The sequence below is a fragment of the Plasmodium sp. gorilla clade G2 genome, assembly GCF_900097015.1.
Source record: "Plasmodium sp. gorilla clade G2 genome assembly, chromosome: 10".
Taxonomy (NCBI): domain Eukaryota; phylum Apicomplexa; class Aconoidasida; order Haemosporida; family Plasmodiidae; genus Plasmodium; species Plasmodium adleri (nom. inval.).
This window is the reverse complement of record NC_041702.1, coordinates 542,784-560,315: the sequence shown is the minus strand read 5'-3', so window position 1 is coordinate 560,315 and position 17,532 is coordinate 542,784. Positions and strand designations below refer to the sequence as shown.

The 17,532-nt window shown below is 22.8% G+C and overlaps 4 protein-coding genes across 4 annotated transcripts; 2 read left to right on the top strand and 2 right to left on the bottom strand.

The window, feature by feature from the left end:
- Positions 1-921: 921 nt before the first annotated feature.
- On the top strand, positions 922-6,698 carry PADL01_1014700 (glycophorin binding protein, putative; the record flags this gene model as incomplete). The annotated part of the gene is made up of 2 exons (XM_028682207.1): positions 922-1,059; positions 1,224-6,698. 2 exons carry the CDS (start codon positions 922-924, stop codon positions 6,696-6,698), a joined length of 5,613 nt encoding a protein of 1,870 aa, XP_028538508.1.
- A 3,154-nt stretch (positions 6,699-9,852) lies between these two features.
- On the bottom strand, positions 9,853-11,535 carry PADL01_1014600 (conserved Plasmodium protein, unknown function; the record flags this gene model as incomplete). The annotated part of the gene is made up of 1 exon (XM_028682206.1): positions 9,853-11,535. One exon carries the CDS (start codon positions 11,533-11,535, stop codon positions 9,853-9,855), a length of 1,683 nt encoding a protein of 560 aa, XP_028538507.1.
- Positions 11,536-13,200: 1,665 nt separating this feature from the next.
- PADL01_1014500 (conserved Plasmodium protein, unknown function) lies at positions 13,201-13,976 on the top strand (the record flags this gene model as incomplete). Its single annotated transcript, XM_028682205.1, is given in 2 exon segments — positions 13,201-13,266; positions 13,284-13,976. 2 exon segments carry the CDS (start codon positions 13,201-13,203, stop codon positions 13,974-13,976), a joined length of 759 nt encoding a protein of 252 aa, XP_028538506.1.
- A 634-nt stretch (positions 13,977-14,610) lies between these two features.
- Positions 14,611-15,984, bottom strand: PADL01_1014400 (conserved Plasmodium protein, unknown function; the record flags this gene model as incomplete). The annotated part of the gene is made up of 1 exon (XM_028682204.1): positions 14,611-15,984. One exon carries the CDS (start codon positions 15,982-15,984, stop codon positions 14,611-14,613), a length of 1,374 nt encoding a protein of 457 aa, XP_028538505.1.
- Positions 15,985-17,532: the final 1,548 nt, after the last annotated feature.

The window sequence follows — 17,532 nt, the reverse complement described above, 5'->3', positions numbered from 1 at the left end:
ATAAATAAAAATTAGTATTATATTTTTATAATAAATAAATTATAAAATATAAATTCTTAATGTGTTTAATATTTTTATTAATTTTTTCCTTTTCTAATACAAAAAATATTATAAGATATGTTTATAAAAAATATATTAATTTGATCCATTTAAAAAAAAATCCAATAAAAAAAGTGTTAAAAAAAACACATATATATAAAATATATATATATATATATAATATAACATTTTATTTTATGAAATAGGTAATTGTAGGTTGATTTAAATTTCTACATTACCTAAATTATAGATATATATAGATATATATATTATTTACGTTTATATTTAATAATTTTTATTATTATTTAAAAAGAAAATATTCTTTATTTCATCTCTTATAAATGATAAAAAAAAAAGAGAGAGGAAAAAAAAAAAAAAAAAAAAAAAAAAAAAAGATATATATATTATAAGTTATATTTTAAATGCATTTATTTTTAGATTCAAGAGAATTATTATTTTAATGGGGAAATAATTTAATTATTTTAAAAATTTATAGTCGTATATGTAATATATATATATTATTTTTACCTTCTTGTAACTTACATAAATACGTATACTTATAAGTATTTTCTTTTAACTACACCCTAAGTTACATTATTTAAAAAAGAAAATATATAGTATCTATCTTTAATGAAAATATTAGAATATGTAATTTATGTAAAAAAAAAAATAATAAAATAATAAAAAAAAAAAAAAAAAAAATACTTGTTTTTTTTTTTTTTTATTTTTAAATATATATATAAAAAAAAAAAAGAGAAAAGGAAAATATATTATATATATTATATATATTATATACATATAATATTTGTATTTAGAATTATTTTGGAAATACCAGAATTAGAAATAATATATATATAATATATTTTTTTTTTTTATGTAAATATGCGACGTTCTAATGTATCAGATGTTAAATCTACAGGAGTTTCGAATTGTAAAAGTTTCAATTCGAAAAATTCCTTAAGTGCATTCCATTCCAAAAAAATTATATTAATTTTTGGAATAATATATGTAGCCTTATTGGTATGCGGAAATAAAGAAAATATATAAATAAATTTTTTTTTTTTTTAAAATAGTGAATAAGTATCTTTATGAGAAATACATACATACATACATACATACATAAATAAATAAATATATATATATATATATATATATATATATATTTTTTTGTGTATTATTTTTAGAATGCTTATATATGTGGAGATAAATACAAAAAGGCTGTAGATTACAGTTTTAGAGAAAGCAGAATTTTAGCTGAAGGCGAAGAGACCAGTACAAAAAAAGAAAAAACTACCTTAAGAAAAAGTAAGCAAAAAACATCTTCACGCACTGTTTCTAGTCAAGCAAAGGAAGATGAAGAAAAAAAATCAGATCTAACTAATGAACAAAATGAAGAAAGTGATTCCGGAAAACAAAAAAAAACCAGAAAAGTAGTAAAAAAGCAAGTTAAAAAACAAGTTAAAAAAGGAGATACAGAAAGTCAAAAAGTAGATACAGAAAATAAAAAAGTAGATACTGAAAATGAAAAAGAAGTTAAAGAAGTAACAGAAATTATAGAAGTTATAGAAGTAAAAGACGGAAAAAAAGTAAAAAAAATTAAAAAGATTATAAAAAAACAAAAGAAAAAAGAACCATCTCAAAAAACAGAAGAAAATAAAAATGCAGAAGAAGCTCAAAAAACAGAAGAAAATAAAAATGCAGAAGAAGCTCAAAAAACAGAAGAAAATAAACATGCAGAAGAAGCTCAAAAAACAGAAGAAAATAAACATGCAGAGGAAGCTCAAAAAACAGAGGTTCCTAAAGATGAAGAATTATCTCAACAAACATCAACTAGCACCGATGCAAATAATGAAGTAAAAACACTCGATGCTGTTAACCAAGAAGCATCAACTAGCACAGATGCAAATAATGAAGTAAAAACAGTCGATGCTGTTAACCAAGAAGCATCAACTAGCACAGATGCAAATAATGAAGTAGCAAAACAAGAAACTGATAATAACCAAGAATTAACCAGCGCCGACCCAGAAGGTCAAATATTGAAAGAATATGCTGCTGATCCAGAATATCGTAAACACTTAGATATATTTTACAAAATATTAACTAACACTGAACCAACTGAAGAAGTAGCAACACATGATGCTGACAATAACGAAACACAAGCCAGCGCCGATTTAAGTAATGAAGTAGCAACACAAGAAACTGATAATAACGAAGAATTAACAAGCGCTGACCCAGAAGGTCAAATATTGAAAGAATATGCTGCTGATCCAGAATATCGTAAACACTTAGACGTATTTTACAAAATATTAACTAACACTCAACCAACTGATGAAGTAGCAACACAAGAAGCTGACAATAGCGAAGAATTAACCAGCGCCGACCCAGAAGGTCAAATATTGAAAGAATATGCTGCTGATCCAGAATATCGTAAACACTTAGACGTATTTTACAAAATATTAACTAACACTCAACCAACTGATGAAGTAGCAACACAAGAAGCTGATAGTAACGAAGAATTAACCAGCGCCGACCCAGAAGGCCAAATATTGAAAGAATATGCCGCTGATCCAGAATATCGTAAACACTTAGACGTATTTTACAAAATATTAACTAACACTGAACCAACTGAAGACGTAGCAACACATGATGCTGACAATAACGAAACACAAGCCAGCGCCGATTTAAGTAATGAAGCATCAACACAAGAAACTGATAATAACGAAGAATTAACAAGCGCTGACCCAGAAGGTCAAATATTGAAAGAATATGCTGCTGATCCAGAATATCGTAAACACTTAGACGTATTTTACAAAATATTAACTAACACTCAACCAACTGATGAAGTAGCAACACAAGAAGCTGACAATAGCGAAGAATTAACCAGCGCCGACCCAGAAGGTCAAATATTGAAAGAATATGCTGCTGATCCAGAATATCGTAAACACTTAGACGTATTTTACAAAATATTAACTAACACTGAACCAACTGATGAAGTATCAACACAAGAAACTGATAATAACGAAGAATTAACAAGCGCTGACCCAGAAGGTCAAATATTGAAAGAATATGCTGCTGATCCAGAATATCGTAAACACTTAGACGTATTTTACAAAATATTAACTAACACTCAACCAACTGATGAAGTAGCAACACAAGAAACCGATAGTAACGAAGAATTAACTAGCGCTGATTTAAGTAATGAAGTAGAAACACAAGAAACTGATAATAACGAAGAATTAACAAGCGCCGACCCAGAAGGTCAAATATTGAAAGAATATGCCGCTGATCCAGAATATCGTAAACACTTAGATGTATTTTACCAAATATTAACTAACACTGAACCAACTAATGAAGTAGAAACCCAAGAAGCTGACAATAATGAAACATTAACCAGCGCCGATTTAAGTAATGAAGTAGAAACACAAGAAACTGATAATAACGAAGAATTAACAAGTGCCGACCCAGAAGGTCAAATATTGAAAGAATATGCTGCCGATCCAGAATACCGTAAACACTTAGACGTATTTTACCAAATATTAACTAACACTGAACAAGCTGATGAAGTAGAAACCCAAGAAGCTGACAATAGCGAAACATTAACTAGTGCCGATTTAAATGATGAAGTAGCAACACAAGAAACTGATAGTAACGAAGAATTAACAAGCGCTGACCCAGAAGGTCAAATATTGAAAGAATATGCCGCTGATCCAGAATATCGTAAACACTTAGACGTATTTTACCAAATATTAACTAACACTGAACAAGCTGATGAAGTAGAAACCCAAGAAGCTGACAATAATGAAACATTAACCAGCGCCGATCTAAGTAATGAAGTAGAAACACAAGAAACTGATAATAACGAAGAATTAACCAGCGCCGACCCAGAAGGCCAAATATTGAAAGAATATGCCGCTGATCCAGAATATCGTAAACACTTAGATGTATTTTATCAAATATTAACTAACACTGAACCAACTGATGCAGTAGAAACCCAAGAAGCTGACAATAATGAAACATTAGCCAGCGCCGATTTAAATGATGAAGTATCAACACAAGAAACTGATAATAACGAAGAATTAACCAGCGCCGACCCAGAAGGTCAAATATTGAAAGAATATGCTGCTGATCCAGAATACCGTAAACACTTAGATGTATTTTATCAAATATTAACTAACACTGAACCAACTGATGAAGTAGCAACACAAGAAACTGATAATAACGAAGAATTAACCAGCGCCGACCCAGAAGGCCAAATATTGAAAGAATATGCCGCTGATCCAGAATATCGTAAACACTTAGATGTATTTTATCAAATATTAACTAACACTGAACCAACTGATGTAGTAGAAACCCAAGAAGCTGACAATAATGAAACATTAGCCAGCGCCGATCTAAATGATGACGTAGAAGCACAAGAAACTGATAGTAACGAAGAATTAACCAGCGCTGACCCAGAAGGTCAAATATTGAAAGAATATGCTGCTGATCCAGAATACCGTAAACACTTAGACGTATTTTACCAAATATTAACTAACACTGAACCAACTAATGAAGTAGAAAACCAAGACGTTGACAATAACGAAGCAGTAACCAGCGCCGATTTAAATGATGAAGTAGCAACAGAAGAAACTGATAATAACGAAGAATTAACAAGCGCTGACCCAGAAGGTCAAATATTGAAAGAATATGCTGCTGATCCAGAATATCGTAAACACTTAGATGTATTTTATCAAATATTAACTAACACTGAACCAACTGATGAAGTAGAAACCAAAGATGCTGACAATAGCGAAACATTAACTAGTGCCGATTTAAATGATGAAGTATCACCACAAGAAACTGATAGTAACGAAGAATTAACAAGCGCCGACCCAGAAGGTCAAATATTGAAAGAATATGCTGCTGATCCAGAATACCGTAAACACTTAGATGTATTTTACCAAATATTAACTAACACTGAACCAACTAATGAAGTAGAAACCCAGGAAGCTGACAATAATGAAACATTAACCAGCGCCGATTTAAGTAATGAAGTAGAAACACAAGAAACTGATAATAACGAAGAATTAACCAGCGCTGACCCAGAAGGTCAAATATTGAAAGAATATGCTGCTGATCCAGAATATCGTAAACACTTAGACGTATTTTACCAAATATTAACTAACACTGAACAAGCTGATGAAGTAGAAACCCAAGAAGCTGACAATAGCGAAACATTAACTAGTGCCGATTTAAATGATGATGTATCACCACAAGAAACTGATAGTAACGAAGAATTAACAAGCGCTGACCCAGAAGGTCAAATATTGAAAGAATATGCCGCTGATCCAGAATATCGTAAACACTTAGACGTATTTTACCAAATATTAACTAACACTGAACAAGCTGATGAAGTAGAAACCCAAGAAGCTGACAATAGCGAAACATTAACTAGTGCCGATTTAAATGATGAAGTAGAGACCCACGATGCTGACAATAATGAAACATTAGCCAGCTCCGATTTAAATAATGAAGTAGAAACACAAGAAACTGATAGTAACGAAGAATTAACAAGCGCTGACCCAGAAGGTCAAATATTGAAAGAATATGCTGCTGATCCAGAATATCGTAAACACTTAGATGTATTTTATCAAATATTAACTAACACTGAACCAACTGATGAAGTAGAAACCCAAGAAGTTGACAATAGCGAAACATTAACTAGTGCCGATTTAAATGATGAAGTAGAAACAGAAGAAACTGATAATAACGAAGAATTAACCAGCGCTGACCCAGAAGGTCAAATATTGAAAGAATATGCTGCTGATCCAGAATATCGTAAACACTTAGATGTATTTTATCAAATATTAACTAACACTGAACCAACTGATGAAGTAGAAACCAAAGATGCTGACAATAACGAAACATTAACTAGCGCCGATCTATATGATGAAGTAGAAACACAAAGTGCTGACGATAACGAATCATTAACCAGCGCTGATCTAAATGATGAAGTAGAAACACAAAGTGCTGACGATAACGAATCATTAACCAGCGCTGATCTATATGATGAAGTAGAAACACAAAATGCTGACTATAACGAATCATTAACCAGTGCCGATCTATATAATGAAGTAGAATCACAAAATGCTGACGATAACGAATCATTAACCAGCGCTGATCTAAATGATGAAGTAGAAACACAAAGTGCTGACGATAACGAATCATTAACCAGTGCCGATCTATATAATGAAGTAGAATCACAAAATGCTGACGATAACGAATCATTAACCAGCGCCGATCTAAATGATGAAGTAGAATCACAAAATGCTGACGATAATGAATCATTAAACAGCGCCGATCTTTATGATAACGTAGAAACACAAAGTGCTGACGATAACGAATCATTAACCAGCGCCGATCTAAATGATGAAGTAGAATCACAAAATGCTGACGATAACGAATCATTAACCAGCGCCGATCTAAATGATGAAGTAGAAACACAAGATGCTGACAATAACGAAACATTAACTAGTGCCGATCCTGAAGATAAAGTAGTGAAAGAATATGCCAATGATCCAGATTATCTCAAATACTTAGACTCATTTGATGAAATATTCAATACCATAGAACCAAATGATGATTTAGAAACACGCTATATTGATAATGACGAAGCATAAGAGCAGACAAAATTTACAAATTAATTAGAATATATTATTATGATAATTAAGAATTGTATGAATTTGAATGCAAAAATTCAATTGTTTATAATAACGTAGAATATTTTAATAATTAATTATCAAAAATGAAGTATACAATACTATTTATGGGATCTAATATTATTTAGATAAGGAAGAAAAAAAGAATTCTTTGTTAATGCATATTATCAAATGTTATGATTTGAAGAATGCATAATGTAATCGCTTTGGATGCACTATGTGAAATGCTATTAATAGAACCCATATTTTTTTTTTTTTTTTCCATTATTATTTTTATACATAAATGCTAAATAAATAATTTTGAACCTTAGAAATGATATACATTTTAAATATATTCTTTGAATAAAACTTTAAAATAGAAAATTTGTCCTAAAAATTAGATGATATGTTGAACTAATATGGAAAATGCATAAGATGTAGGAGAAAAAAACTAGTGAAATTTTTTTTGAAAAGTTAGATTATAAGCATATTTAGATAATGATTTAGAATAGAAACAAAAAATGAAAGCAGATATAAAATTATTACTTGACGGTTAGTTTTTTTTATTTCCATATTAAATTTAATGGGATCAACATATAAAATTGAGTGTAACTCTTTTTTTAAGCGAAGAACAAATTACTCAAACATATATAACGATTAAGCATCTTGCAGAAGTTCTTTATAGCAATATTTAAAGTGAAAAAACAGGTGAAACATGTTAAATATATTTCTTATAATGAAAAAATTTATACTATAAGGTGAACAAACAATTACCACTTATGAAAGAATTAGATTATATGGGTAATGATTTGTACACGTTTCTATTGTTCCTTCGAACTTGGTAGTATTCTACATACTGAAAGGTCTTTTACAACATATTATAATAAGGACTTAGAAATAACTAATGTTGTAAGCTCTTTAATCAGAAAAAGAAAAAAGTAAAAATTTCGGATATATGTTAACATGTTTACTCAAAATTATGTTACCTGAATTTAGAAATACCATTAGAGAATCATTTGAAAATATTTTAAGAGAGAAAGGGGTAGGTTATATAGAAACCTGAGTAAAAATCCAATAAGATGTAGAATCGTTAGGATATATGATGATACAATGGGCAGATACTAAAGAATAGGAAGGCATTCATGAACAAGATTATTTTAATTAAGATGGTTTAATCTGTCTTGTAGAAAATGAATTAAAAGGATGAGAAAAAATATTTTATTGGGACTTTGAAGAATTTCACGATGTTTTATTTGAAGAATAAAAAATAATAATGAGTAAAATAAACTAAACGTTTATAACGTATGAAATTGTATACATTGTATATATATATATATATATATATATATATATTAATTTTTTTTAATTAATTTATATTTATTTAATTTTTTTTTTTTCATAATTCATGATATTTATTTTTATGCTGTTTAAAAATATACATAAATATTTATATTGGGATATAGTCTCAGTAATTATCTTATGATTTAAACAGATTTATTATTTCTAAAACAGAAATATATGTATATATGAATAATTTTACATATTATTAAATAAAATGATTATATATATTGATATATATAAGCAACCTAAAATTTTACATTTATTTAAAGTGAGAAAACGTTATCTGTTGTTTGTTTTTTTTTTTTTTATTTACATGCGAAATATGTTTTGTAATATTTTTTTAAGGAATATATTTATATTCTGTATTTTTCACATTGTTAGAATGGATTCTATAACGTTCTATGTAAGTGTAATATATATAATTTTAAATTCATATATGATATTTTAAACTTTTATTTAAAGAAAAAATACAAATAAGTATAATTAATTTCATATTATTTAATTACACGAAAAAACAGTTTTAAATAATTGGTGGGTTATTGACTTTTTTATATGGAAACTCAAAAACATATTTGTATGTTTTTTTTTATTAAGTATTTCTCAACATCCGAAATGTTATTTGAAATCAAGAAATTTATACATAATAATAAAAGTTAAAAATCATTAAAATAAAGGTTTTCCATAATAATAGGCAAAAAAAAAAAAAAAAGGATAACAATTATAATGTAAAAATGTTCTATACAATTTGATTCTAAATAAATGAAAAAAATTTTAAAACTATTTGTAAAATATGGTTTTGTATAAAATATATATATATATATATATATAAGCAAATAAAGATAAAAATAATTAAGCAATATATATCATATTTATGAAAAAGAATATTATAAATATTACACAAAAAAAAAAAAAGAATATATATAATTGTATTAAAAATATAATGAGTATTTATTTATTGTGCCTAATAAGTATTTATTTTAACTAAAGTTTTTTTTTTTTTGTTGTACATAGCTATTATTCAAAGAATACTTATTATTTTTCTTGTACTGAATAAATACATCTGAGACTACAAATAATTTTACAAGCATTGTTATTCTGTAAATCTTTATTAGAATGATAATTTATTTTAAGCGCATATTTCTTATAAAAAAGTTCATTAATGTATAATAAATTATTATACATAAATACTTATATTTTTTTAATGCTTTCTTTTTATTTTTAAATACTTAACAGAGAAAACTATTAGAAAATTTATGCCTATAATAGTCCTAACAATTGATACAATTAATGAGGCTATATATTGAGATGTAAAAAGGAAAAGGAAATAGTGTAGAATCTGTATTTATTATATATGAACCTTAATTATAATGTTACATGTATTGACATTCATAAAAAATTGATATGATTGAAAAATAGAATGTACTGATAATCCTATGCCTACAAATTAATCTACACATAGTACATACAATCCAATATTAAAATTTTGAACTCTTTCTTTTAATAATTTATATATAGGACTGAATATTAAATTTTTTTTTTTTTTTTAATAATAATAATAATTTTCATAATCAAGTATATATTTATAAATTTGGTATGTTCAAAAAAAAAAAAAAAAAAAATATAACTAATAAATTTATAAAGTATACATATATATATATATATCATATTAAATGCACATCAACAATAATAAAATAATGATTCTTATTTTACTTATTTTTTTTTTTTTTTATTTTTATTATTTTTTTTTTTTTTTTTTCCCTTTGTTTGTTTAATATAAAATAATAATAAAAATAAATTAGACCCATTTTAAATACAACAACTCAAAATTTGTATTCATTAAAAATACATGATGACTTGAATTAAAAAGAATGACTTTATTGGGTACATTATTTTCACCAAAAAATAGTTTAGAAAAGATTGGACATTCATATGTTCTTACACAATATATTTTATTCAATGTTTTAAAATCCCAAATTTCTATTAAGCTTCTATTTTTTAAATAAAATAAAATTCCTTTATCAAATTGATTGAATGGTGTATCTTGAAATTTTTTTTTGTTCTGACGACGATAGCAATTATAATTTTGTTTTTGTATAAAGCTCATAAATGCTGATCTATAACTTTTCCACATGTACAGAATATTTAAGGTAGATAAATTAAATAAGGAAATTCTTCCTAAATTATCTAAAGCTAATAATAAGTTTGTATTCCATGGGCATATACATATATCTATTATTTGTCTTTTTGAATCATTAAATGAATGAACTATTTTTGAATTAAGTATATCATTTGTACTAGTATTATTACTATTCATATTATAATCTACTTGATTAATTGAAACAGAAGATGGTAAAACGGATGATGCAGAAGATGTTGGTACATTTTCATTTTTTTTGGTAAAAATATTTTTTATAAAATTATTAATTTTTGAACTTAATTTCTCGGATGTACTAAAATTTTCTTTTCTACTTAAGAAATCATTTGGTGTGTTTGGTTTTATAATATTTAGAATAGACAAAGTTATAGTTTTAGATGTGATAATATAGTTAATATTACCACTATATGTATTTGGATTTGTATTTATATTATCATTTATATAACGCATTAAATCTTCTTTATTATACATAGTATATAATTCTTTTTTTAATAAATCATAAGAATTATCACATCTCAATATTATATGACTTAAGGAAATATTTTTATTTATAGTAAACATATAATCATAAGGTAAAGTTTTAGAATTGGTTTCTAAAGCCCTTTTAATTAAATGTATATTTGAATTTACAATTATATTATTTTCATATAAAAATAAAATATAATCTTTTTGATTTTCAATAAAAATATTTTTTAATTTGTATTCAACAAATTTATTATACATACACATTATACCTTCATGGTTATATAAAAGAATTCTTCCATTGTTTAATCCTAAAATAATATGTGGAAAGAAATTGTTCATAAAAAATAAATTAAATGCTTCGATAGTTTCTTTCTCACTTAATAATGGATTAAAGAAGTTTAAATAAACAATGTTCTTTTTATTTAAACAGTATATTATAAATATTAAATAATTCTTATTTTGAAAATAAAATAACATATTAATAAAATCTTCCACTTCATCATTTGTATTATTTAAATGATATTTAGATTCAAATATCATAACTTTACAATTCGTAATATTTATATCATCTTTTGTTAAAGAATAATTACCCTTCAAAAATATTTTACTCAATATTTTTATTAATATTTCAAGAGTAAAAACTTCTTCAACTTCTATCTTTTCATCGAAACATATTTTTTCTTCCATAGATGTCATTCCTACATCCTCTTCATCTTTTCTCAAATTTATATTATTCTTGTTGTTACTCGATACATTCTTATTATGTGACAAAATCTTTAAATAGTTATTTGATTCTTCAAGAACTTTTTGTTTTTCATAATTATTTAAAATCCTGTTGTTAAAATCATTTTTACTCATATTTTTATTATATATAGAATATTATGTTCATTAAAAAATGACATATATAATATAAATCTATAAAAATATTATTTCTTATATATATATATATATATTATATGTATTTTATAAGAATATATAATTTTTAAGGAAAAAAAAGTAAACAAATATATATATATATATATATATATATATATGTATGTATAAATCTAATTTATAAAATTTATTTCATTAATAAATATATCAACAATTGTAAAATATATATTTTAACAAATAAAAATAAAATCATATATATTTTATATGGGTTATATAATATTATAAATAATTATATAATAATTATTTATCATTCAATTTCTATTTTTTTTAAAACCATAATAATTCCTCAATGTAATCATTATATATTATAATTATATATATTCGTAATTATGATATATATTATTATATATATATATATAATATGATATAACTTAAATAAAAAAAATTATATTATAGAAAAATTAAATTTAAAATTAGTCTTAAATTTTTTTTCATTTATTCTTATAAAATAAGAGAATTTTTTTTTTTTAATTCGCAAAATTTTTTAATTTGTATATAATATATAATATATATATATATATATATATTTAATATTACATATAAATATATATCCATATATAATATTATCTATATATAATTTGAATCACAATTTTTTTATTTTATATATAGAATTATATATATTTTTTTTTTCATCGAAAAATTGTAATAATATCAAAAAATTTATAATTGCAATAAAATTCTTCCTATTAATTTATATGAATTGAATTTTTTTTTTATTTTTTAACAAATTCATAATATATTTTAAAAGAATTAATGTTTTTTAGAAACAATGTAATATAAATATAATGCCCATTTTTTCTAAATTATTATATATAATTTAAGAAGAAAAAACATAAAATAAATAACACTGTTATAAAATATTAATAAATTATGTATATGAAAAAAAAATACATATATAAATATATATATATATTATTTATTAATTAGAAAAAAAAAAATGGTGAAAAATTTTTACACGTTTATACTTAGATATGATGTTGTTCTATTCTCAAAAAATAATAAACGAAAATAATTTTTTCCCCTTTCACTAATAATGATATTCTTACGTAAAAAAATATATTCATATATAAACCGATATATATATATATATATATATGTATACATCAATAAATATTATAAAATTCCTATCTCCTAATATTATGTATTCTATAATAAATAGAATAATAAAATATAAGATTCATATTATTATAACAATATTATATATAGATAAATGTATAATATAGGTGTTTATTTTTGTTATTGTTTAATATTTATATTATCCATAAATATTTTTTTATAACAAACTTTTTTTAAATATATAAATTCCTTAATTTATGGAATAAAATAAAATTAGACAAACTATAAATATATATATTATAGCCAATACATAAATATATTAAATATTATTTTTTTGGAAATATTTTAAAAATGTCTTCTTTACATTCAAGAGATCAATTATTCTTCATTAACAAAAGGAAAAGAGGGAAAACAAATAAAAATAAAAAATAAAAATATATATAATAAAATATATTATACATATATATATATATATATATATATATATGTAATAATATTTTATTTTTTTTTTTGTCAATTGTCGTAATTAATCATATGGTAATATTCATTGCTATATTAGACCTAATTATCGTTCTTGCTCTTTATTTTTATTTTTCTATTTTATTGTGATGGAAAATAATATTTGTGTGTATGATCTTAAAAATCATTCCCTTAAAAAGATGCCAAAAAAAAAAAAAAAAAAACTGCGAAAAATATATAAATTATTAATTGTTCTGTCTATTTGTATAATACTTAATCTTAACTTAAAATTTTTTTCAGTATCTGCAAAAAATATAAATAACGAAAAAATAAACTCCCATGGAATTATTACATCATCTATTCCTAATGATAATACAAATATAATAGAAGAAAATAAGAAGGAACATAATACAAATTATAGTACTGAAAAATTATTAAATAATACTGAAGAAATAAAAAAAAATGAAGAGCATTCTGATTCATCTGATAATAGAGAATATGATCAAGGTATATATAAGGAAAAGTTTTTAGGTGACGATTTTATAAGTAATGTTGAGTTAATAAAAAATAGCAAATTTATAATTAATGCTGTTAATTTTTTACTTAAAGGATATAAGCAAAGTTATACAACTGGTGAAAGAGATCATACATCTTTGAGAAATGGTAATGATAATCCTAATGCTGCAGAAATTAAAAAGTTAATTATAATTAAATTATTAAAATGTATAGGAGTTTTAATTTTATGTTATATTGCTATTCGTCTAGTTTTTTCATTCTTTAAAAAAATAATAAATTTGATTTTTACCATTATATTTAAAATTTTCAAATGTTGCTGTTGTGGGGGGAAATAAAAAAAAAAAAATAAATAAATAAATGAACATATATATATATATATATATATATATATATATGTAATATTAATAATAATAATTGTTTTATTTTATCATGCTTTTTGTTTCCTTTTTTTCAAAGAAAATATAGAATATATATATATATATATACATTTTGAAAAACATTTATAAAATTCTTATGAATTATATTTACATATAATAAGCATCAAACAATCTTACACTTAATTAAAATAAAGAAAAATATAAGTACATAAATGCATTTTAATTTAAAAGGAGTTTTAGCAACAAAAAAATAAAATAAATATATAAATCATCATATTTATATACTTGATTGAAACGCAAATATATTCCTGAAATATAATTATTATCCCAATTTTAATTATACATATATATATATGTTAAAAGTATAAAACCAATTTAAAAGAAGAAAAAAAAATATTTTTAATTAATAAAGGATTAACACATATATCATAACATATTTCAATTTATTACATTTACACATTATTATTTATACCTTTACCCCTATAATTTCTTAGTATACATTTTTTTTTTTTTTTTTTTTTTTTTTTTTTTCTGTTTGCAACATCTATTATTATCATAAATATTTTGTTTCTTATATTTATTTTGTATTTCGTCAAACCTTATTTAAAACCAATTTAACTTCTATTTCCTTATTGTTTTTAATTTTCCCCAACAAAGCAAATCTATCCCTTTTCAAAACAAAATTTTTGTCCTTTAAATTATATTTTTCATAGATACTTGTTGAAGAGTTAGAAAACATATTTAAAGATTCATCAGAATAATTTGACGTATTAGAATGTTGATAATTTGTATTACGTTTTACATCATTTGTATATGTATTTCTTTTTCCTTCAGTATTATATGCGTTTAAATTTTTGCTCTTATCCGAATAAGAATAATTATTAAAATATGGATATTGTTCTGCGTTAGGTGATGTAATTATATTATTTGGTGAAGGATTAATTATATATGCATCTTCTCTTTTTTGATCATTAATATATAAGTTGTTGTTTGCATTATTTTTAATATGTCCATATATTTTATTATTTATCATATCATAATTAGTAATATTCTTCTGATTTTTTCTATTAATTTGACTTTTATTATTATTTTGATTTATTTTAAAATTATTAAATGCATCATTTAAAAATATATTATAATCTTTTAAATATTGTTTCTCAGTAGGAGTAAAATGTGTATTCTTTATATCATCAACAGTTATTCTTTTCCATAAATTATATGATCGATCTTTTTTTTTTAGATTCGGTCCATTACTATGTTCTACACTCTTTGATTTATCATTCATATGCTTATTATAATTTATTAAGGAATTATTTCTATCATCTGATTTTTTTCTGAATGAGAAATAGGTATTTCTTCTCCCAATATTTTTCAAACTTAAATTACTATTCTTTTTACTTTGTGACAAGAAATAAGCTGCATGTGTTTTAAGATATGTACGTATAATATCTTCTTTAATCTTATCTGTTGATGTATTATTCATAATTGAAGGAAACGCTTCTCTGTATCTAGGTATTTTATTTAATATTATATATCTTTCTCTATTTAATTTTGCTTTATTATTAACTGAATTACTTTGATATAATCTTGTTCTTGTAATCAAATCATATTCCTTCATTCTATTTCTTAAGGAATGAGCTTTTTTCCACTTTATTTTATCTTGTTCATTATTTATGCTATTAGGAAGTTTTACATATTCATCAATTTTTAATACATCTTCAATATAATTACGACATTCTGTTTCAAAATCATTTATATTATTTATATTATTTATATTATTATGTTGATTATAATAGTTACAATTTTTACCTCTATTCATATGTGAGGTGCTTAATCTTATAGCTCCATTTCCTTTACTATTTCTTTTGTCCTTTGGAATAACTTTAATACAATAATTTATTTCATCAATATTATCTTCTAACGTTTCTTCACTGTTTCTTTCTTTTCTTATGGATTTACTCCTCATGTTTATGAATTTCTTAAAATATGTAAATAAAATAATAATAACACCAAACGAATGTCTTTTTTTTTAATGTTTAAAGGATTACAGATTAATAAAATTATTTACATACAAACATTTGAGGCTATGTATAAATAAATAAATATATATTTATATATACATATATACATATATAGATATAGGTATGTATGTATGTATGTATGTATGTATGTATGTATGTATTTATGTACATGTTATGGTACACCTTTTTTATGTGTTCTAATTAAAGCACATAAATTTTTACATATAATAATATTAACGTGTTAATATAGTATACATATTAAGCAAATTTTTTTAAATATTTTGTCCTAAAGAGGTTGCATTGTGGTAAATATTTTATTAACACATAAAGAAAAATATATATGTAAATCAATAATTACACATATTGATTCCATTAATTTTTTTGATACTTTTTATAAAATAATTACAATTTATATTGGAACAAAAAAAATAAGTGATTCATAAACATGTAATGTAAAATTTAAAAACTATAAAAAAAAAAAAAAAAACTGTTATCAATTGTGTAGGAGAGAAAAACAAAAACAAAAACAAAAACAAACTTTTGATAATAAATTTTATAAAATATTTTTTATATAATGTTAACATGTATATTAATAAAATTGTGCTGCTTGTTCTATAATTTTTGACGTTATTTAAAAAGGAGGGAAAATAAAAATATATACAACTTTTATATTATATATATTTATTTACATTAAATTCCCAATTTTGAAACAAATAACAAATAATACAATAACTATATTAATTAATGTGTAATACCGCAAAACATATTACATGTTTTTACATGTTCTTTATTTTATTTTATTATTTTATTTTATTTTATTTTATTATTTTATTTTATTTATTTATTTTTTTTTTTTTTTGAGGGATTTTAAATAGTAAAAAAAAAGAAAAAAATAAGATAATGTGTATTTAAATATTGTTCTGAATTATTTATATATAAAAGTATAAATATATTTTTTTCTTTTATATTAGTATATATATTTATATATTTCACTTTTATTATATACATATTATTTAATTATATTTTCCCTTTTTTTACACACGTGCTGATATGAGATTTTTTTTTTTTTTTTTTTTTTTATAATTTATTTTGTCAAGTAAAATTTATTATGAAACAGTGACGCTTTATGTGTATGTTGTAAAAACAAAAAGGTACATTTTTTTTTTTTTTTTTTTTTAAATAAATTCTTACATATATAAACTTACAATTATTATTGTGTAATTCATTTAAATATATAAATTTAATGAGAAACTGTTATAACACTTATTGAATATTATTATATATAAATATATACATATATATAGAGAGAAGGAAAAAAACATTTCATTATAATATTTGATCATTATCTTTTTCCTTAATTTTTTTTTTTTTTTTTTCACTCAAAATATAGAGAAGAAAAATAGAATAAATGAAAAATGAGTTATTTTCATAATATTATAATAAATAGAATATAATATATGTGTAATATTTAATTTTTGTTTTTAATCACTTTA